Below are 23,647 nucleotides of genomic sequence, written 5' to 3'. Positions count from 1 at the left end.
ATTTGGAAAGGCACATATCTCCATAGAAAGCTTCACAACTGACAATGTATACTTTAGCAGAGCAAAAGCCATGAGGTCAAAGGGATTGCTTGCAGAGCTCAGAGAGAGGATTATTACAAGGCACAGATCTGGGGAAGGCTACAATAAAATTTCTGCTGTACTGAAAGTTCCTAAGAGCACAGTGACCTCCATAATTCTGAAATGGAAGGTGTTCGACACAACCTGGATTTTTCCAACAGCTGGTTGCCTGGTCAAACTGAGCAATTGGGGGGGAGAAGGGCTTTAGTAAGAGAAGTGACCAAGAATCTGATGGTCACTCTGACTGAGCTACAGAGATCCTGTGGAGATGGGAAGGAGGACAACCATCATTGTAGCCCTCCACTGATATGCACTTTATTGGCAGAGTGGTGGAAGCCTCTCAATGCAAAACACAGCCTGCTTGGAGTTTGCAAAAAAGCACCAGAAGGACTCTTAGACTGTGGAGGAACAAGATTCTCTGGTCTGATGAAACCAAGATTGAACTTTTTGCCTCAATTCTAAATGCTATGTCTGGAGTACAGGGATATCCTCAATGAAAACCAGTTCCACAGATCTCAGGACCTGAGACTGGGCTGAAGGTTCACTTTCCAACATGACAACTCTCCTAAGCCACATAGCCAAGATTACACAGGAGTGGCTTAAAGAAAACTCTGTGAATGTCCTAGAGTGGCCCAGGCACAGCCCTGACTTGAACCCTATTGAACATCTCTGGAGGGACTTGAAAATGGCTGTCCATCAATGGTCCCCATCCAACCTGACTGAGCTTGAGGATTTGCAAGAAAGAATGGCAGAAATCCTCCAGTCAAGATGTGCAAAGATTTCACATCATACCCAAAAGGACTCAAGGCTGTAATTGCTGATAAAGATGCTTCAACAACATACTGAGTGAAGGATCAGGATACTTATGCCAATTTGGTATTTTAATTATTTTCTTTTTAATAATTTTACAGACATTTCTAAAATTCTGTTTTCACTTTGTCATTGTGGGATACTGAGTGTAGATTAATGAAAAAATAAAATGAATTTCAACCACTGTAGAATCAAGCTGCAGCATACAAAATTGACAAAAGTGAGGGAGGTCTGAATACTTTCTGAATGCACTGTATACAAACATCCAGTAACATGTTTATTCTAAGGCTTCCCTACATTCACATGTACCCCATACCCTCCTTCCCAGGTCTCCCTGAGTGCACATGCACACAGGGACCTACCAGGAGTTGTAACACAAATATATATAATAGCAGATATTCCGTTATTTGTGTGTGTGTGTGTGTGTGTGTGTGTGTGTGTATTCGGGTCTTTTCCCGTGTAAGATTGAGATTGTCTTGGCAACGAATATACAAATACACACACACACACACACACACACACACACACATAACGGAATATCTGCTATACAAAAACTATTATTAGGAAACAAATTCTCTTCTAGGAAAATTCACTTCAACACACAGTATTCAAACAATATTCAAGAAAATTTTATTTATAAGTGCTCATTTTCTTTTGTTGGAATTCATACAGGTAATCCTTGAATTATGATGGCAATTGAGACTGCAATTGCTGTTGCTAAGCAGTATAATTGTAAAGTGTGACATACATTACTGAGCAACAGCAATCCAGGGTGCATGTACAAATACTATATATATATATATATATATATATATATATATATATATATATATATATATATATATATATATATATATATATATTTCTGAGGTTTTCGCGGGTGTTTGTATGTGCGTCTTTGGTTGTTCGGGTTTTCTCCCGCGTAGAATTGGAAGTATCTTCGCGACGTTTCAATGAAGTCTCATTCATCATCTTCAGGCTGGTGCTTCCGGCTTGGTGCTTCCAGGAGCAATGTGAGATCTCAGCCGGTTCCTCTTTTTAACTGCCAGTGGGGGTTTGAGCTGATTGGGTGGGAGCTTGGCTGCATTCTGATTGGGTGGAGGTGTATTCTGATTGGTAGGGGGCTTGGCTGTGCTCTGATTGGATGGGAGTTTGGCTGTGCTCTGATTGGATGGGGGCGTGTTCTGTTTGGGTGGGGGCCTGGTTGTGCTTGTGTTAGTCTGAGTTGCAGAGGGATTTGAGCTGGTGAGCTGCGTTACTGTTGTTTGGCTTCGCTGGTCCAACACCTCAAAGCCACAGGACATGATATAGACTTTAAAAAGACCAGAACTATTGCCAAAATTGAACACTTTAACAACAGAATAATCAGAGAAGCTATTGAGATAGAAAAACGACCACACAGCATGAACAAACGAGATGATACCTCTCACCTACCAGCCATTTGGAAACCCGCCCTCACTGACAAACGAGTCCCTAACACAAAGAATGATACCAGACCCACACTCACGAAAACCACACAGGATGTCACTATCACACATCCACGCAAAAAGCAAGCCCAAACCCACACTGATGATGACCACAAACCAGAAGCCCGACCACAAACCAGAAGCCAGACCACAGCTGCATTATTAGCCACTTTAAACCCTTCCAATCCATACATGAAGCAAACTGATGCCCACCATGGAGATGTGGCAAGACCACAAACGCGAAGCCAAACAACAGTAACGCAGCTCACCAGCTCAAATCCCTCTGCAACTCAGACTAACACAAGCACAACCAGGCCCCCACCCAAACAGAACACGCCCCCATCCAATCAGAGCACAGCCAAACTCCCATCCAATCAGAGCACAGCCAAGCCCCCTACCAATCAGAATACACCTCCACCCAATCAGAATGCAGCCAAGCTCCCACCCAATCAGCTCAAACCCCCACTGGCAGTTAAAAAGAGGAACCGGCTGAGATCTCACATTGCTCCTGGAAGCACCAAGCCGGAAGCACCAGCCTGAAGATGATGAATGAGACTTCGAAACGTCGCGAAGATACTTCCAATTCTACGCGGGAGAAAACCCGAACAACCAAAGACGCATGTATGTATGTATGTATGTATGTATGTATGTTGTAATTGTACTGATAAATAAATAAAGGGAGACTTTATTCATACCAGGGGTTGTAACACACATACATACATACATACATACATACATACATACATACATACATACATACAAATATATAAATATATAAATATATAAATATATAAATATATAAATATATAAATAATATATAAATATATATCACTCGCCATCTTCAGGCTGGGTTTTGGGCTTAAAGCGTGGTCAGAGCTGCCATCTTTCTATAAATCTTGGTGGGGGTCTGTGGAGTGCTGGCTTTGTTTCAGTAAATGGTCAACAAACGAACCCCACCCACCACCCAGGTCGTTACAACACGAAACAACAACGGACACACAGCCAGCACCAACAACACCAATCTACCAATCATGATACAACCAATCATTCCACTTACTGAACCAAAGCCAGCACTCCACACACCCCACCAAGATTTATAGAAAGACGGCAGTTCCGACCATGCTTTAAGCCCAGAACCCAACCTGAAAATGGCGAGTGAGACCTCGCCGAAACGTTGCCAAGACAATTTCAATCTTATATGGGAAAAGACCAGAATACAACAAGACCAGCATACTTACACCCGTGAAAATCTATGAAAACAAATATATATATAGTTTCCTATCCAACTAGTAACAATTTTAGAAATGCTTCTTAATAAACACTAATACTGATGTCAAATAAAGCAAAATATATACGTAATAAACCAAATAAATTAGCTTGGTTTATATAAAACAGTGGGTTTAAAATTATATTCTTTGAAATATTTTTATCAATGTAATGATAATGTTAATGCTTTTTTATAGCTTTAGGTTCATTTTCTACTGTGTTTGGTGAAGAATGGAAGGAGAAAACGGATAGAGATTTTGTTAAGGTAATTTCTAAAATTTTGGTACCTAGCGTTTTTCTGAAATATATGTACAAATCAAACTATTCAAAATACAGTTTTCTTACAGAATCAGACCAGTGGAGGAAAAAGGAGTATATAAACTTAAGATATTGAAGTAGCATGAATAAAAATACTAAGAAGATGCAAAAGAGAAAAAGTGGTAATAAGTAGCTCTCAATTCACAATCCTATTGGTTTTGGTTTTCCCCAATGTAGTCATTAAGTAACTGGCATGGGTTGTTAAGTGGAATGCCTTGAATGGAGAAGGCCCTGGGAGATCTAGTTGCACGCCCAGCCCACCTGCTCCAGGTGTCCCAAGGCCTCCCCCACACATGAAGGCACCCATGCTCCACTTCCTGCCCCTCAGAGTATTCTTCAGCCTTAGGCTATTCTTCGGCCATACTACTTGGCCCAAACCACTGTCCCTACCCACCCCACCCCCACCCGTCACCATTCACTCACCTTTGGAAGATCTGGTGCTCATGTTAGAGAAGGAGGGACAAGCCATTCTGCCTTCAGCATCCCTGGGCTCCATCCTGGAAGTAGGTGCCATTTTCAGAAAATGTTTCCTACTTCTGGGATGGAGCCATGTGATCTAGGGATGCAGTAGCCTGCCCTTTCTCCCTAATGAGAACCTTGGACCTCCAAGGGTTCTTTCATAGTTGAATGTGTGATCAGTGAAGGAGTGAGGAGAAGGGTGTGGAATCTAATGGGTTGGTAAGCAGTCCCAGGCACCTAGCAGGGCAATGGGGGGAGATAGGCAGAGAGCGTCACAGTGTCCTTGCAATTGTTCTTAATAACAAATGATCTCAAGGGTGTTGCAGTCACTGAAGTTTCAAAATTGGGTCAGAAGTTGTAAATCAAGGACTACCTGTACATTGTAACTACATTACAAACTAGTATTGACAGACAAGGTTTATTTTCCATTGTTGGTGGAGATAACATCCAGAATGGGTTAACTTTGTCTCATCGAATAGGGACTGAGTCTGCATTTTTTCCAATATTCTGCTTCCTCTACTGGCTCCACCACGCTTTAGACTCAGTCTCCATTGAGACTAGAGGAAAAAAAAGCTTCTCAGAAAGTGTTTTTTCTTCAGGACAAATTGATAGTTTGGAGTGGAAAAGTGATTTTTTTTTTTTTTGTAGAGGCTTGCTCCCTGTTATTGAAATCCACATGTAGAGCAGCCCAAGACATTCCTGGGTCCCCCAGGATTCGTCACACCAACTGACAGTGATGCCAGTACTCTGCCGCCGGAACGAGGTTCCAGATCGTCTGCCTTGTTCATCATCTGTGCTGCGTGGCCGCAGAGGTGTGAAAAGCAGCGGGGCAAGTTTTTAGACTGATGGAGAGCTGCAGCTTGCTCCTTCGTTAGCGGCTGCTATTTTAGGAGACCTCATGGAGCCGGCCGCCATTTTGAACCATGTCTTTGGTGCGAAAGCTCCAGCCGCCGTTTTACAGCTCCATATTGCGGCGGTTGTCTTCATCCTGGCCGGGAGAGCCTAGCAGAGTGCAAGAAAAGGCCCAGGAGAGCCAAATTTCTTATAGGGCCCAGGTGAGCCCAGTTTTTGAAGCAGAGAGGCCCCAGGAGAGCCTGATCTGGCATGCAATCACCCACTTGGGGTGTGTGGAGCATGTCTAATTGTCCCAGCACAGTTGTGATCCAGACACAGGCCATGGCTGATGCAGAACCACCCGCTGAACCATCAATGCTTCAAGAGATGATAGGTGGGCCATTGGGGGTGAAGGCTGGGAGAAAGAAGGCAGACCCTCCCCAACTTAGTCAGCAGAATCCTCCTGCTAAAGCCTCTAAGGCCTCACAGAGGGTGGAGAGCAGGCGTCAAAGGGCTCTTGATAGGGAATTTGCAAGGACCCAGAAGGAGGCAACTGAGAGAGGAGCTGTGCAGTCCCAAAGCCAGGGTACTCCACCGCTACCTGAGCCCACCACAGCCCAGGCCTCTATCCACCTTGGGGAATTGTCTCCTGACAGTTAGGAGGACATTCCATTGTCAGTTCCTGAGGGCCAGCAGTCGGATTCTCCATCCTCACCACCTTCCCTTGAGGGTGCCTCTCTTGGCATCTCCTTCACCTGACCCTAGCCCTTCGCAGAGTGTGCAGACACCCTTGCCGGATATGGTTACAATAATTTGGGAGGCCATTAAACGGGGCATTGCCTCTGAGCTACAACAGGGAGATTCTTGTCGCTCTTCAGAGGGCGGCAGGGCCCGTAGGGGGGACAGGTCTAGATCCCAGCCCACTGCTCAAGTAGATAAGTCACCAAGCAGATCTTCTAACTCTGAAGAGGAAGAGGGCGAGATCCGTAGGGATTCTGATTTATCTGAAGACAAGGGGATCTGGTCCACCTTCTTCTCAAGTTGATCCCTCGGTATCAGGAAAAACTTCAGGCCTCCTTTTTTCAGAGGGGCAGTGGAGAAGGAAGTGGTTCCCTCCTCTTAAATTATTTCTGGACGTAGTTCAGAGACAATGGAACTCCCCAGGTTCGGATCCTTTCCCTAGCAGTCAGGATAAACATTTTTACAATGTGGGCCCCGACTTGACCAAGTTGCTGGATGTTTCATCTGTAGATGCATCAATAGGGACCCTGTCTTCCCCCTCAGCTGTCTCAGGAGCTCCAGAGGAGTCCTTGTGACTGGAGGACAGGTGGCCAGAGCAGACTTTGGTCAAGAACCACCAAGCAGCAGCTTGGGCAGTTAAGGCCTCCATGGCCTCTTCCTTTTTCACTAGGGCTTCCCTTCATTGGTTAAAAGAATTGCAAGGTAGGATTCCAGCGTCGGATTCCAGGTCCCATCAGGACCTCAATAAGCTTAAGGTGGCCATAGACTTCTCGGCTGATGCTTCCTTGAGTGCAGCCCAGTTCGCTGCCACGGCCATGGGAGCCTTGGTGGCAACCAGACACCTCATTTGGCTCTGCCAATGGCAGGTGGAAGCCAGACACAAGTGACATCTTGCAGCTGGGCCCTTGGCCGAAGATAAGCTGTTCGGAGGCCCCCCTGAAGCCCCTGCTGGTCAAGTCCAAAGATAAGAGAAAAGTTCTCCCATCTCAATATAAGAAGGCAGAGGGGCGGACTGTTGTGCCAACTTCTCCTATCCTCAGTGCCAGTTTCAGCCCCGTCAGGGCCAACAGCAGGATAGGTCAGGCAAGGGTGGCCAGAAGTACCAGCCCAGAAGGTCCTACAGAGGGGGATCTGGTGGTTTCTTTCGGTGGCAGAAGTGACTGCCTACCAAACCTTCCCATCAGGGGTCAATTGGCCTTCTTTGCCTCCCGTTGAGAGGAACAACCATGGACACCTGGGTCAGGGAGATGATCAAATTCGGCCTCTCCCTCAAGTTCGGCCTCTCCCTCAAGTTCCTATCCTGCCCCCCAAGGTCTTTCAGAACCTGTCTGGTATCGAGACAAAAAACGGCTAGTAGACCAAGCAATTTGGCATCTTCTGGACATAAGGGCAATTCAACCAGTCCTGAAGGGACAGAGGGGGCAGGGGTTTTATTCTCTCTTATTCATTGTTCCAAAGACCTCAGGGGGGTTGGAGAGCGATTTTTTACTTAAAACACTTGGACCGCCATATTGTTTACTGGCAGTTCAAGATGCACTCTTAGAGTGCATCCGAAAGAACACCTTCCTCACTTCGGTAACCGCCAGTCTTCGGGCTATTCCCATCAGGATCCAGTGCTACCTGGATGACACCCTTCTGATGTCCAGGTCAGCGGATCAGGCAAGACAGGACATAGACATGATGCTGGCGGTACTCAGGGACCATGGCTTTTTCTTTTTTTCAAGAGGAGCTGGACAGTGGCCTAGTCCCAAACACACTCAAGAGGCAGACAGCTGCTCTTTCATCAGTCATCGTTTGTAGAGAGTTTCCATCTTTGGCACATCAATCCTTTGGTCCATCATTTTCTCCGCAATGCTACCAACCGTTGACTGCCAACTGTTTATCACTTGGCCAAGGTGCTGCTCGCACTCACGGGGGGGGCATTCGAACCCTTGAGGGATACTTCTCTGTACCTCATGGTGGCCTTCTTGGTCGACATTCACCTCTGCCAGGAGGATTTCTGAGCTGGCAGCCCTGTCGGTGAGGCAGGATTTGTGTATCTTTCATTTGGATAGAGTTGTGTTGAGACTTGATCCTTCCTTTATTCCTAAGATCAACTCCAGATTCCACAGGTTGCAGGAGGTGATTTTGCCGAACTTTTGCCTGCCTCCAATTCATCAATTGGAAAGACAGTGGCACACGCTGGACATGCAGAGAGCTCTCTCTATTTATTTTCATCAGATGTCGGGCCAAGTCTCGACTCATTCGACTAGAAGTGCTACTTCAACAGTTTGGGACACACAAGCTTCGGTTGAGATGTGCAGGGCAGCCACTTGATCATCAGGGCAGCCACTTGATCATCACCATCACAGTTTATCTGCCATTATGAGATCGACAGTTTTGTGCCTGCGGATGCAGAGTTTGGTAGGCGTGTTCTAGAGACTGTGCACGTGGTCCAGGAATCAGCGGTACGGTCATCGGCCCACCTGTAAGGACAGTCCAGGCTTTGGTACGTCCCATTCTGGATGCCATCTCCACCAACAATGGAGAATGGGCGTTGATTGTTACCTGAGATGCCCGTTCTCTGGGCAGGTGGAGATAGCATCCAGCCCCATCCTGGAAGATGGAATGCAGGTCTGCCCTTGTGGAGGAGAAACATTGGTTCGAATTCATCTTTCGTCAGTCTGCAGTTCCAACTTTGTCTAAAGCTGGGTGGAGCCAGTAGAGGAAGCAGGATATTGAAAAAAATGCAAACTTAGTCCCTATTGGATCAAACAGAGTTAACCCATTCTGGATGCTATCTCCCCCTGCCCAGAGAATGGGCATCTCAGGTAAGAACCAATGCCCATTTTATTATCAGAGTTTGGCATGGTGCATACAAAATGGTAAAGTTTAGAAAAACACATCTTCTATAAGACTTTAGCTGATTAGTCCTGGTCACATTATTTATGACCAGCTTTTTCTACAGTACCTATTGCATGATATTAACTATCTATATATAGAATTACTAAAACTGTCATGTTTATGTGTAAGGTTTTTTAATTCAGCTCAAAATCTGATAGTTCCAATGAAACTCTGAACATGAGGCTACTGATATATCAATTTTTATTTTCTGCAGAAAGCAAAAAGACTTGATGGCATTTTTGTCTCCCACCTTAACAGAGCAGGCATAAAGAGAGGGAAAAACAGGTGCGAGCCTCACCATCCAGTCGTGAAAAAAAACTTTTGTCAAACTTCTTATAGTCTTTGCACAGCTTGTACAGATCGTCATAGTGTTAGAAACATTATTTCATGTTACAGAAGCCTCATGATTTTTCTCAGTACACTGAAAACAATAGACTTTAGAAGAGGAAAGAAATACATTTTCTGGCATATAAGACAGAGCTTTGTTAGGGAACGCTGAATACACATTTCAAGTTGCAAGCAAGATTATTTTACTGAATCCACTTTTTTACTTTTCACAAGTAGTTACTTTACTAGGCTAAGCTTGGCAATTTGCCTAGAAGTTTTATCTATTAAGATGGCATGTTAGGTTACAATGGAGCTTCTCTCAACAGCAATTTAACAAAAGATGAATTAGATTACACTCTGTGTATGCTCTAATCCTTCAGGGGCCCTTTCATTTCCTCCCTTTTTAAGGCAAATATAATTCTTTCTATTTCTTGAATAATGGTGAATGTTGCTTTTGTACTGGTGTCAAAGTAAGAACTTTGGCAGGCTTGTCCTATCTTCCCGAAGCCACAACTGTTATTCCAAAAATTGTGCTAGTAATCACTGATCTTATTACATGTATCACACAAGGTAATATCATCAATCCTCCAAAAGCCAGAACTATGAGGAACAAAATTCCCTTCCAACCTCCAAACATTCCCTCAAACCATCCGGAGGTATCTAAGATTCCATCCCAGGTTTGAACCGGAACGTGGGCAAGCTTCCTCATACGGTCTGTGATTTCTTCAATTGCTTTTCCATTATCATTTATCTGGATACAGCAAATGGTTAGATTAAATTTTCCACAGACTCCTCCTTTGAGTAGAAGGTAATCTAGAGCCAATCTATTTTGGTAAATAATAGTCCTCATTTGAGTATTAGTGGTAGCCAGCAAATTAAGGGTTACAAGCATCAAAACAAATAGTCATTTCTGGGCTTTGCCCAAGTATAGTGTGGTTATAAGCTAACTGTTGGGTATAATGATCATCTCCTCCCACAAATGCATACACCCAACCCTTAGTGGTGAACCTTACTCCCTGTGGAGTGTGAGACACCACTTGGCTATCTTTGGAACAGGTGGCATATTGTATCTGTTCATGTGTGCAGCTGGATTTTATTCCCTGACAGATGTAATCTGAGTGGTAAACCAGAGTTTTAGTGATTTTAACTCCTGTACAAGTGGTTTTTATACACTCTTGACAGGATGAGTTGTTATCTGCCTCAAGAGTCCCTTTGGGGAGAGGGGGCAGTCTATAAATCTAATAAACTTAAACTTAAGAGTGAGGGAAATCAATTTCAGACTTAGAATCATCAGAACCTTTTTCAGGTGGAAAAAGCTGGAGCCATAGTTCGTAGTCATCGCTGTCATATTCCTCATCCGATGGCAAGATGCGGTGAGAAATAGAATTTTCAATAACAAATAGAGTTGGCAACACCTCTTGTACAAAAAGGAATAACATGAGTCAGAGGAGGCAGTGGACACATCAAATAGTCAAGCACCTAGGTCTAGTAGGAGAGGGTAGTGAAGTTCACTATGACTCTGAGCTCTCTCTCTCGCGCGTACACACACACACAGCTTTTTTCTTGAAATGCAGCAATCTTCATCAGGCAGCAATAATCCAACGCAAAAAGCAAATTGCTATAAAGGTGAACAGCAAGTAGTCAGGACTCCAGGTCATCAAAAAAGGTCTGCAGGTGAAGCTGAGGTTTGTTGCAAATGTAGCTTCAGATCGGTGATGTGTTGATACTCCCACTGGGGTGGTGGAATCTTCTTTATTCTGGAAACGTTGATCCAAGCTTTGATGCCTTCAACTTTAGCTGCCCTGGGTATACTGAGAAGAACCTGCCGAGGGTCAGACCACTTGGCACTGGTTGCACTCGGGAAGAGTTCCTTTACTCAAACCCACTCTCCAGGTTGAACACATGGTGGCTCTGTTGTTACTGGTGGCAAGGAATCTTGCACCTGTTGAGAAATATGAGACAGAACCTGGGCCACTTTCTGCAAATATTGTGTTATATTTGCCTTGATATTGACTGGAATGAGAAAGGTCTACCATCTCAAAGGGTGACAGTTTCCACTGTCCTCGAGGTAATGCCCTGATTCTGGTGGCCGAGACAAATGAATCTCCTGACATAACTTGGCTAAATGGGTCTTTAATGTTTGATTAAAACGTTCTGCGAGAACTGAACCTTGGGCTCTGTAGGCTGAATGAAGGTTCCAATTAATCCCTAAGTATTTAGTCATTCCCTGAACTACTTGGGATGTAAAATGTCTACCATTGTCAGATTCTATACTTTTTGGTACTCCAAATCTAGGGATGATTATTTCTATCATGATCTTGACAACTTCTTTAGCTATTTGGGTGGCTGTGGGGATGGCGTCTGGCCATCCGGTGAACATATTGACTAAAACCAAAAAGTTGTTCTTAGTTCCTTTCTTGGGCGTTTCTGTGAACTGAACTTGCCATGCTTCTCCTGGATAGCAGGATGTTCTAATATGTCCTTGTGGGATTTTGGCTCCTCCTGTGGGGTTATTCTTCTGACATATCTCACACTGATCCATTACTACCTTACACAACCTTCTCAAATTCTCAACCCTATATCTCCTTTCTAACTCTCTCTTCATTACTCTTGGACCTGCATGAGTGGCTGGTGGATTCGCCTCACTATTGACCAAGTTAGCTGTCTAGGCAGTTGTACTTTATCCTTTACTATCCACCAATCATTTTTCCACTGACCATCTGTTTCTAACTTGTCTGTACCATCGTACAAAGGAGGGAAGTAATCAATAAGTTCCTCTGAAATTAATGCAACTGCACATGTTGTGGTCCCTAGGACAATTGGCAGCCTGTTTAGTACAATAGTCCTTTGCCTTATTTCCCCTAGAGACTGGACCAGAGTCATTTTGATGCCATAGCAATGGATGATTACAATGGCTTTAGCTAAGTGAATAGCTTCCATCAAATCTTCCAGAAGGGGTTTCATCTTTAAAGCTTTTTCATCAGTTCCTACATAGCCTCGAGCTTTCCATAAGGTGACATGGGTATGTGCAGCTAGAAAGGCATATCGGCCATCAGTATATATAGTCACTCGTTGGCCTTTAGCTAAATAGCATGCTTCTATGAGAGCCACTAGTTCAGCTGCTTGTTCAGACGTATGTGAAGAACTGTCTCTGAAGCAATGGTCCATCTACTGTCACTACTGCTAATCCTGTGTATCTTTTTTCATCTTTCATAAAGGATGAACCATCTGTCCAGAGTGCCAGATTTCCATTCATCAATGGCTCAGTCTTTAGATCACATCTGGACCCTGTAATGCATTCTAGCCTATTTAAACAATCATGGGGTGTGTCCTCTTTGGGCCATGGTAAAAGGGTAGCAAGGTTTAAAAGTTGGCATCTGGATAATTGAACATTTTCTTGCTCCACTATAGTACTCACATATTGGGAAATCCTATTGGATGTTGCCCAAGCAGGAAGCTTTTGTTCTAACAGAGCCTGAACTGCATGGGGTGTGTAAACATGGAGAGGGGCTCCAAGAATAATTTTCTGTGATTCTGCAATCAGCACAGCTGTAGCTGCAATTACTTTTAAGCACACAGGCGATCCTTTAACAGCATTATCCAGGCCTTTTGACAAGTAGGCCACTGGGAACCATTCTGGACCCACTTTTTGTAGCAAGACTCCTACAGCACAGCCTTTTTGTTCTGTGAGGTACAAGTGAAATCCTTGGGACTGATCTGGTAAAGCCAAACAAGCTGCTCTCATTAGATTTTCCCTTAAGGTCTTCCAGGCTTGACTATGTTCCCTTGTCCACTCCCAAGCCATATCATTTTGGGTCAATTGGTACAATGATTTGGCTATTACAGAATAGGGGGGGGGGGGGATCCAAAGTCTGGCATATCCTGTAATACCCAAGAAGGACCTAAGTTGTTTCACATTAGTTGGCATTGGCAGGGACATCAGTGCTCGGAGTCTACTTTCATGTAAGCGTTGAGTTCCTTTGTCTAGCACATAACCTAAATAGTTTACAGTTTGCTTAGTCCATTGGATTTTTTTTTGGGGGGGGACACTATGTATCCCTTTTTAGCGAGATGATTCAGTAACTCAATTGATTTTTCTTCCAACTGTTCTTCATTTTTGGCTGCCAATAACAAATCATCTACATATTGTAAAAGTGTGGTGGGTGGAGCATGAAAGTCTTTTAAATCTGCAGAAAGGGCAGCAGCAAAGGCTGTAGGGCTGTTTTTATATCCCTGGGATAATCTAGCCCATGTCAGCTGGCAACAACATCTATTATCTGGATTGGACCATTCGAAAGCAAAGTAATCTTGGCACTCTGTGGCCAAAGGGATAAAGAAAAAGGCATCTTTTAGGTCTATTACAGTGTACCAAACTTGGCAATGTGATAGGGTGGTCAAAAGGGTGTAAGGATTGGTTACTACAGGGTGTAAAGCTTGAATCCTGTAATTTGCCTCTCTCAAATCCTGGACTGCTCTCCAAGTTCCGTCTGGTTTTGGGACTGGAAAAATTGGGGTAGACCATGAAGACTGAGTCTCTCTTAGAATGTCAAAATTAAAAAAGGCTTGAATATGTTCTTTTATGCCAATGCGAGCCTCCCTTTTTATTGGATACTGTTTTATTGAAACAGGAGTTGCATCATATTTCAGTTTTGCCAAATGGGGAACAGCAAATTTAGCATATCCAGGCATTCCCTGGTACCACACGGAAGGGTTAATGCGAGAGTCTGAATGTGACTTAAAGTTCCGCAGACTCAGAAAACCCAAATATGCTTGACCAGGGGAAAAATTTAGCTGTACTCCCTCTGGAGAGCACTTAAGAGTTGCTCCAAGTTTTCATAATAGATCCCTTTCTAACAAGTTAATAGGGCATTGAGGCAGAATGAGAAATGAATGGGTTACACTGGGACCTTGGATTCCTTTGACTTCCAAGCATCCACTTTGTTTGGCAGTTTCCATTCTGCCTGTAACACCTACTATGGGGGTACTTTGAATGGCCAGACATGGCACAGTAGGGTCATTGAGAACACTAGATTGCCTTGGTGTCGACAAGAAAAGATTATAATTTGCCTCCCACTTTAACTCCACTAGAGGTTCGGGAGTAGAAATTAATCCTCTGGAGCTCTGTCAGTATAGTTCTTGTTTTGCTGTCATCTGCCTCTGGGTAGGGCTTGGGGATGGCTGGGATTGAGGCCATCGTTGTTGGCCTGACTCCTCATCTTTTTATCTTCCTTCCTCTTTTTCCTCTCGTTGGGAGTAAAGGGTAAATGCTGTCTGAATCAGGAGTTCCAAATTTTGGGTAGTCGGGGCATCTAATATTTGGAGTTTCTTCCTGATATCAGGGGTGCTTTGTCCCACAAAAGTCATTTTCAGAATTACTTTATTCTGTGGGGTTTCTGGCTCTAGGTCTGTGAAGCGCTGAAAGCCATCTTTCAATCGGATTACAAAGTCAGTTTGGCTTTCTTTTGGCTCTTGCATAATTTGGTACACCCGATGAAAATTTACAGTTTTTGGTACCCCTTTCTTGAGACCCTGAATAATAGCTTCTTGGGCCTCCCTCAAAACTTGTATGCCAATAGTTTAGTTTAGTTTATTAGACTTCTAGACCGCCCCCTCTCCCTGAGGGGACTCGGGGCGGTGTACAGGTACCAAATTAAAACCATACAATCGATAATAAATATAATTAAAATCGGATTAAATAGACCCCTGTACAAGTTTATAAAAATTAAAAACTTAACCTTAAAACCAAACTGTAAAATTTAAAAATACAAACTGAGGTGGGAAAGCTGGAATTAGGCCAGGCCGGCTAGATGAAACAGGTGGGTTTTGAGCTTCTGGCGAAAGGAGTGGAGGTCCGTGGTCGTTCTAATGTCAGGGGGAAGGTCATTCCAGAGGATCGGGCCCATCACAGAGAAGGCCCTTCCCCTGGGCGTCGCCCCTGGCACAGCCTAGTGGATGGCACCCGGAGGAGTCCCTCTCTGTGTGAGCGAATCGGCCGAAGGGATGTGTGGGGCAGGATACGATCCCGCAAATAACTAGGTCCTGTGCCATGGAGCGCTTTGAAGATGATAATCAACAACTTGAAACGCACCCGAAAAGCCACAGGCAGTCAGTGCAGCCCGCACAGAAGAGGTGTTATGTGGGAGTATCTAATGACTCCCGAAACTACCCGCGCGGCCGCATTCTGAACCAACTGCAGTCTTCGGGTGCATCTCAAGGGGAGCCCCATGTAGAGAGCGTTGCAGTAGTCTAGCCGGGACGTCACAAGCGCATGGGTGACTGTGCGAAGGGCGTTCCGGTCCAATAGGGGATGCAATTGGCGCACCAGGCGAACCTGGTGAAACGCCCCCCTTGCCACAGCTGTCACATGGTCGTCCATTGACAGCCGGGCATCTAGGAGGACGCCCAAATTGCGTACCCGATCCACGGGGGCCAGATGTTCGCCCCCAATGGCCAGTGATGGAATCAGCTGGTTGAACCGGGGTGCCGGTAGCCACAGCCACTCAGTCTTGGATGGGTTGAGCTTGAGTCTGTTACTTCCCATCCAGATCCGTACGGCTTCCAGACACCGGGACATCACTTCGACGGCATCGTTGGGGTGGTTTGGGGTAGAGAGTCATTGGCATTAATTTCAAAGGCTGGAGACAATAAATCTGCAACCTGAGGCCAGTGTCTTAATGGAGGATTGTTAATGGTTGCCCTTTTGTCTTTATAATGTTTTTCTGCAGCCTCCAAAACTTGCCGCTTGTCTTCTGGACCCAAGAAGGCATCCAGCAAAGTATGCAGGTCGGGCACTGTTGGTCTGTGGGTTGCCACAATTCTCTGGACCAGTTCTACATATGATTGAGAGGCTTCTCTATATGGAAGCACTCCCCTTTGCCAATTAAACAAATCACTTGTTGTAAACATAACATGAACATATGCAAGGTGGAGCTGTAAATGACCCATCAAGTTCTCCATAAAGTATTTCTCTTCTAGTATGAGAAGGGCTTAATAATTCCCCTCCCTTTTTATTTGTGTCTGTTGCTTCCTCGTTGCGCTGAAGAAGAGAGGGGGGAAGAGGTGGAGGGACAGGAACAGGAGGATTGCTTATCTCTGGATTGTAGGGAGGTGGAAATTCTTCCTCCGGTTGATCTTCAAAAATCTCTTCACAGTCACAGAATTTAAGGGAGAACTTTTATAAAATGTTTTATAGATGGTATTTAGATCCTAAAAAATTATCATGCATGTACCCAAATGTTCAACCAAAATGTTGGAGATGCGGGTACCTAGATGCTACCTTTTTTCATGTATGGTGGACTTGCAATAAGGTTAAAGCTTTTTGGATAAAAATATGGTGGGTTATGCAAAATGTATTCAAGAAAAGAATACAATTTACTCCGCAAATGTTTTTACTGGGTATAACTAAGGATTTTACTAAAGGGGAAACAAAATTGGTTTTGTATATGGTTACAGCAGCTAGGTTGTTGATTGCGCAACACTGGAAAAAAGATTTTTTAACGACAATTGATCAATGGATTCAGAAAGTGGCGGGGTTCGCCGAAATGGCAAAAATTTCAGCTTTCTTAAAAGGTCAGAAGCAGGAGAATTACACACAGGAATGGGTAAAATGGATTGATTACATACAGAATAAATATCAGACTAGGAGGTACTATGTAGCCTTTGGGTAAGAATGTTCAGACTGATAGATGATCAGAGTAAATAATATATGGGATGCTTGGAATTGTTAGAGTGGTGTATAGCGGAAGTCAGGGGGGTCGGTTTGATTGGGAGGTGGGGGAGAGTTAGGGTGGAGGGTGGGGAAATATATATGCATAATCAATCTAGAAGATGGGATTAATGAGATATTGTTACTTTAAGAGAAACCTATATTATGATTTATATATGTTTAATTAATTTAGAAGATGGGGTTAATGGGCTATTGTTATTTTAAGAGAAACTTATATTATGATTGTTGGGAGGTGAGGGGGTATAATATTTGAATGAGAAATCTATTTTAAGATGGGGGAGGGGAGGGAGTACAGTATTTGTATGTGATTTACATTATATGTTGGGGGGGTAAAAAGGGGGAAAATTTGTTTGTATAAAACTTTTTCAATTAAAAAAAAATCTCTTCAAGCACAGATTTTTCTTCTTTCACCCCCTTTTGAACAGAACAGACTTTAGATGGCAAAAGTCTGATGAGTTCAAGATGACATTGTGTCAAGATATCTTGTCTCAGTGCCAAATTAAGAAAGAAACTCGCATATAATTCTTCCTCTAATTTTCCTTGAGCATTGAGATAGTCAGTTAAGGCTTTAAGCTCTTCTATATTCACTGAACCTTCTTTTGGCCATGGCGGAGATTGTGAACCAAGAATGTATGTGGGCCAGATGGTGTTGCAAAAGGTTCGCAGCTTGCTCTTACTAAAGCTTATCTTAAAAGTCACCTGGGGTTTCAATGCTTTCCAGTTGCTAAAAACGCATTCTAAAGGAGTACATGTTTTTCTTAAGGTGGTCAGGCCAACAATTCCTATGCCTTGCCTATTTCCCATCTCCTAAGGAGTTTTCCGGTTCCTTTCCATAGGAATCGAGGCTAGCTTCTGCCCCCCTTGTATGTCGGACTGGGACCAGATCTCCCCCAGAATATTTAACAAATATGCATCATCTGTCACTTTGTAAGTGAACGGCCGTTCCCGTCTCGGGAAGATGAAATCACAGATCGTTCCTCCTTACTCACGTTGGAGCAAACCTCTAACAGGAATTTATCTGTCTCATTCTTCCATTCATGCAACACTCCCCACCTCCCCCCTAATGAAATTATACTGACCACCACCACCAAGTTGGTCTTCCCTTTTCCCACCTCCTATTCGTTCAGTGCCTCGATTTTGCCAGGGCGTTCAGGTCCTCTCACAGCAGAGCCCTCCATCCTTGGTGGTCACGAAGTCACCTTGGGCAAGGACCCTGGGAGGCCTCTTGACGTCGAGATCCTCCAGGTCCAGTTTCCTCCAGGAGATAACAAGAAGGCTCTCCGGCTGTCCAAAGATGAAGGCTCGTGGGCTCAATGGGAATCACCCCAAGGGAACATTGCCCTGGAGATAGTCTCCTACCTTAACAGAGCAGGCATAGAGAGAGAGAGAAAAACAGGCACGAGCCTCATCGTCCAGTCGTGAAAAAAACCTTTTTATCAAACTTCTTATAGTCTTTACACAGCTTGTACAGATCGTCATAGTGTTAGAAACATTATTTCATGTTACAGAATCCTCATGATTTTTCTCAGTACACTGAAAACAATAGACTTTAGAAGAGGAAAGAAATACATTTTCTGGCATATAAGACAGCTTTGTTAGGGAATGCTGAACACCCATTTCAAGTTGCAAGCAAGATTATTTTACTGAATCCACTTTTTTTACTTTTCACAAGTAGTTACTTTACTAGGCTAAGTTTGGCAATTTGTCTAGAAGTTTTATCTATGAAGTTGGCATGTTAGGTTACAACGGAGCTTCTCTCAACAGCAATTTAACAAAAGATGAATTAGGTTACATTTAGATGTAAATACAATTAGGTATATACTCTAATCCTTCAGGGGTTCTTTCATGTGTATAACTTAATTGAGTGAAAATGTGCTCATAGGACAACCATTTGAATCAAGCTACCTCAAATAGATTAATTTATAGAATATGCCCAAACTTCAGGGGAGTCCATGACTCCTGTGGAACTAAAATTGGGAAAAATTCATAAAACTTTTTATTAATTATTTTTCACAGCTACCCATTTCAGACATATGACCCTGGGCAATGAATAGTCATAATAGTTAAAAACAATGAAAAAGAGTGTTTTTAACACTCTTTTCATTCATAGAGAATGATTGTCTTGGATCTTCAGAGCTTCCGCCAATTCTTCCTTTTGTCTTGATGCTATATTATTTGTCAAAATCTTCGTTTTATCTTTGTTTATTTTCAAACCTGCTACTTTTCCATATTCCTCTATTTTTTCTATCAATTTAGGTGCAGTTTCTAATGGATCCTCTAAGATGAAGACCAGGTCATCTGCAAATGCTTGCAATTTGTATTCTTCCTTTTTAATTTTCATTCCTTTTATGTCTTTTTCTTCTCTAATATTTCTGTTCAAAACTTCTAATGTTAAGACGAATAACAAAGGGGATAGTGGGCAGCCTTGTCTTGTACCTTTCATTATTTCAATAGAGTCTGTCAATTCTCCATTTATCATTATCTTTGCTGTTTGTTTATGGTATATAGTTTGTATGGCTTGAGTAAATTTCTTACTAAAGCCCCTGTTCCAGCTGTAACGACATAAATCACCAATTCACATTATCAAAGGCTTTCTGTGCATCTAAAAACATCAAAGCCATTTGTTTTTCAGGATGTGCCTCATAATATTCCAGAGTGTCCAGAATTATTCTCATATTATCTTTGATTTGTCTCTGGTAGAAACCCATTTTGATCAGGATGGATGAAATCATTTAGATATTTTTTGAGTCATTCTGCCAATATTGAAGCGAACAGCTTATAGTCTGAGTTTAGCAGGGAGATAGGTCTATAGTTCTTTTTTATTTTTTAAAAACAGTTTTTTATTTTCAAACAAACACAAACACACAAAACATAACATAAAAACCTCTTCAACTGCATACACTTTCCATAGTCATCACTTGAGCTTTATCAAAAATCACATATTGTCAATCAAATATCTTTGTATACATTATTATTATACTTCATTTGTTTAATTATCACTATTGTTTCTTCATTTTAAACAAGGTATTCTAAATATGTATCCATTTATATTATAATGATTCATTATATCATCTTCAATATATCCAATAATAAAGATTTTTTATATCCTATTCTAAGTCATTCTATTATTTTAGCATTGATAACGTTCTCTAATAATTTTCAATTCCATGTTTTTTCCATTATTAGTATCATCAATCTAATATACATGTATACAAATTGTTATAATTGTTAAACATCCATTAAGCATAGCTATTATTACATCCTTTTTATATGAAACATATTACATTTGAAGTAAATTTATATTGTGGCATTTCATTACATCATCCTGAAATCATCCAATGATATTACATCTTTATATTCTATTCTACATAGAATTATTTATCTTTTATAAAAAGGTTTTTCAACATCTCCATCATCCTCACTTACAGTTTGTATAAAATTTCATATTATCAATCTAGTATATATAAATGCTTTATTATCAGTATTGATCATTTATTTGACTATAGCTATTATTACTTTGTATTATACATAGTACTCAAAATTTAACTACATTTAACTAAATTTTATTGTGACATTTCATTTCATCTTCCTGTATCCTTCCAGAAATAGTGCAGTCCAATATCTCTTGCCATTTGTAGAATCTGTATTCTAAGTGTTTTCTTGATAAGTCTTATGTGGACTTGACAACTTGTTATTCATTGCATATCTTATAAAGATTCGAAACCCTCTATCTGTTCCTTTCATCAGCTTGACTTTTGTTATTGCTGGTGCTTCTGCCGAAATTACTCTCATTGTTTCTACCAATTTTTCTCCCCTTTCTTCATCTATATTTTGACATGTGAGATAGAGTTCCAGTTCATTGATCTCTCCTTTCCGTATTTCGCACTTATCATTTCCTCCTCTCTCGATTTGCTGTCAGTGTCAACAATTTTCTAATCACTTTCATATGTCTTTGTGGTTTTTTGAACCCTGTCCTCAAATTTCATCATTGTTTTATAAGTATTTTCAATTCTTCCCTCTCTACTTTCTGTAATTTGATCTATAATTTAAAGTCTCTTTTCAATTATCTCTGTGATTATTAAGGCTTTTTGAATTTCTAGCATAATTCTTTGCAATGTTACTCCCTTTTCTTCTTCATATTGGGCCATTTTTCCAGGTTATAAACACTGCCACTAAAACATCCAAGGCTTTTGCTAGGTTTCAAACAAATTCAGTAAAGTTTTTCAGGTCAAAGCTTTCTCTTTCCTTCAAAGAAACACCTGTATAAATAAGACATTTTCCACTGACCCTTTCAGTAAACCAAGCCAATAGCTTTGTATTATCAGATGTTGCCAAGCTTCTAGCTTCTAGATGGCAGCGTTACATCCTTTCCCTCTGTTTTTGCCTCTCTTTCTAAGCTCCGAACTCCGGAAGAGAAGAAAAAAGTTTAAAGATTACGATCCGGCTGAGCCTTGCGAAGAAAGAAACTTTTAATCCACAAATACAAAAAATGGAAAAAGTATAGAGAAGAAGGGGAAAAAAAGACCAGTCCAGTTTAAAAGTAAGAGGCATTTGTAAAAAGTCCATCCATAGAAAACAAACAAAATTAAAGTGAAAAAGATAACACGATAGTTTTAAACCAGGGTTAATTCGCCGCTTGCTTCCTTCTGTCTTCAATTTTATTTTAACTCTTAAGTCTTTTGGGTTTTCTCTTCTCTAATAAGGATTTTTCACACCATTTCAACATACTGTCTCTCCTGAGATCACTTCCGGTCCCCGAAGGCGACGGACGTTCGCGTCCGCTGCTCATCTTCTCGGTGGGCTCCCCTTAAGTTTAGGGGGAGCACAGGGAGCCTTGGAGGGGCCCCCTGCCGTAGGGCGGCTTGTTGGGACCCCCTGAATCGGCGGCGGCTGCAGGGGGGTCTCCAGCTTCGCCCCAGGAGCCGGGGTGCATAGGGGGTGCGCAACAGCGCTCCTTCACCGAGCGGAGCCTGGAAGGAAAAAACTAATCACGTTACAGCTGAAATGCAGTGAGGTGGGAAGCTTCCCTCAATCTCCTTTTTAACTACTTAATTGATGAACAGCAGCCTCTTTTAAACTCTGGTTTCAATCTTTTGAAGTGTTAAGACTGGAGGGGGGGTTCAACCCCCCCTCAAAAAAGCAGAAATTGGAAAATCCCTCTCCCTCGGAAGAGAGAGAGAGAGAGAGAGAGTTAAAAGTTACTTTCTCTTCCTTTAAGCAATGGAAGGATGACTTCTTGCTACAATTGCAAAGGAGGTTTACTGAGTTGATTCTTTTAAACTACTTTATGGAAACTTTGGATGTTGCTTTCTGATTTCCTGTGAAGGCGGAGCCAAGATGGCCAACTTCCTCCTTCTTCTTGCACTTATAAATGAAATTTTCCTTTTGAAAGAATTTCTGGCTTTGTACTATATCACGCCCTAGAGATCTCCAGGAGCCTCTTCTTGTACGTATCTCCCTTGGATTTGGAACATTGATTTATATCACCTGGCTTGGAGCTGTATAGAGACCTACGCTTTGAAATTTGAAAACCACATGATAAAGGTGGAATTTGAGATAATGTCTTTTTTTCTTAGATTCCAAAATTTGCCAGAAACAGAGAATGAAGATCTCAAGGAGATTATGACCACAATTTTAGCAGAATATATTAAAAGAGACAAACAACAGCTATGGTGGGATATTGATCTGATTTATAGGATTAATTCAGCATACGCTAGAACACACAACATGCCAAGGGAAGTATATGTTAAATTTCTTAGAAAGACCACAAGAGATGAGGTCTTAGGAGCTCGAAGGATGGGACCACTAAAATATAAAGACAAAGAAATAACCATTCTTAAACAGATTCCAAAGAAAGTAAGAGATAAGAGGAAGAAATACTCCTATTTAGCAAAGAAATTATATAACAATGGAATCTGGTTTAAATGGTTGTTGACAGAAGGAATGCTGATTTTCTGGGAGGGCAGTAGAATTAGAATTAACACAGTTGCGGAGGCGGAGGCCTTCATAAAAAAAAATAGTGCCCTCCTAGATCAAACGGGACAGTACACAAGATGTGAAAGAGGGAGGGGCCGCGGCTCTGCCAGCAGACAGGGGGGAGGATGCAACACTTAGAAGACTCAGATCACAAAAATGAGTTGAAACATTTTTGCAATTGTTGTTATAATGTAACTCTTGGAACTGATATAAAAGATGATTGAATATATTGATGATTGAATGTAAAAACAAAAAGCTGCCAATGTTTATTCAAATTTTGATGTTTTTTTCTCTTCTTTTTTGTTAAAGTTGTGAGTTTCAGGGGGATTTCTACCTCCCACATGATGTAGCTGTCAAAATTTTTTACACCTATTTACCTTTTTCCCTAAAACATTTGTTAAAAACCAATAAAATTTTACAATACAACATACTGTCTCTCCTATTCTGCTGTCCCAACCTTCTTCAGCCATTTTGGCTGCTTGTAGCCGGCAAAAAGAGCTTTTCCCTGGATCGATCAGAGGCTTTGCTCATTCATAACTTCTAGTAATGGAAACACAGCAATTCCTGCAATATCTTGTAAAATTCAACTGGTAGTCCATCCGGGCCTGGAGCCTTTCCATTATTTTGTTTTTTAAGTGCTTCAGTTAATTGGATAATCGTTATCTTACCTTCTAGCATTGTTTCAGTTTCTTTAGGTATCCGGGGTAAATTGGCTTTCTGTAAATGTTGCTTGGCTCCTTCCTCCTCTATCTTCTCTTGTTCA

At 42.1% G+C, this 23,647-nt stretch overlaps 1 protein-coding gene across 3 annotated transcripts in view; it reads left to right on the top strand.

Annotated features, from left to right (window-relative positions):
* The window catches only part of ARID2 (AT-rich interaction domain 2), a 219,367-nt gene that overhangs the window by 100,994 nt on the left and 94,726 nt on the right, over positions 1-23,647 (top strand). For all 3 annotated transcript variants that reach the window (XM_081958391.1, XM_081958392.1, XM_081958390.1), the window contains one exon: positions 3,818-3,885. In XM_081958391.1, the coding sequence (XP_081814517.1) occupies positions 3,818-3,885 (68 nt within the window). The remainder of the gene's footprint in view (positions 1-3,817; positions 3,886-23,647) is intronic.

The sequence above is a fragment of the Natrix helvetica genome, assembly GCF_964273705.1.
Source record: "Natrix helvetica genome assembly, chromosome: 6".
Lineage (NCBI taxonomy): Eukaryota > Metazoa > Chordata > Lepidosauria > Squamata > Natricidae > Natrix > Natrix helvetica.
This window is presented reverse-complemented; position numbering and strand designations above follow the sequence as displayed.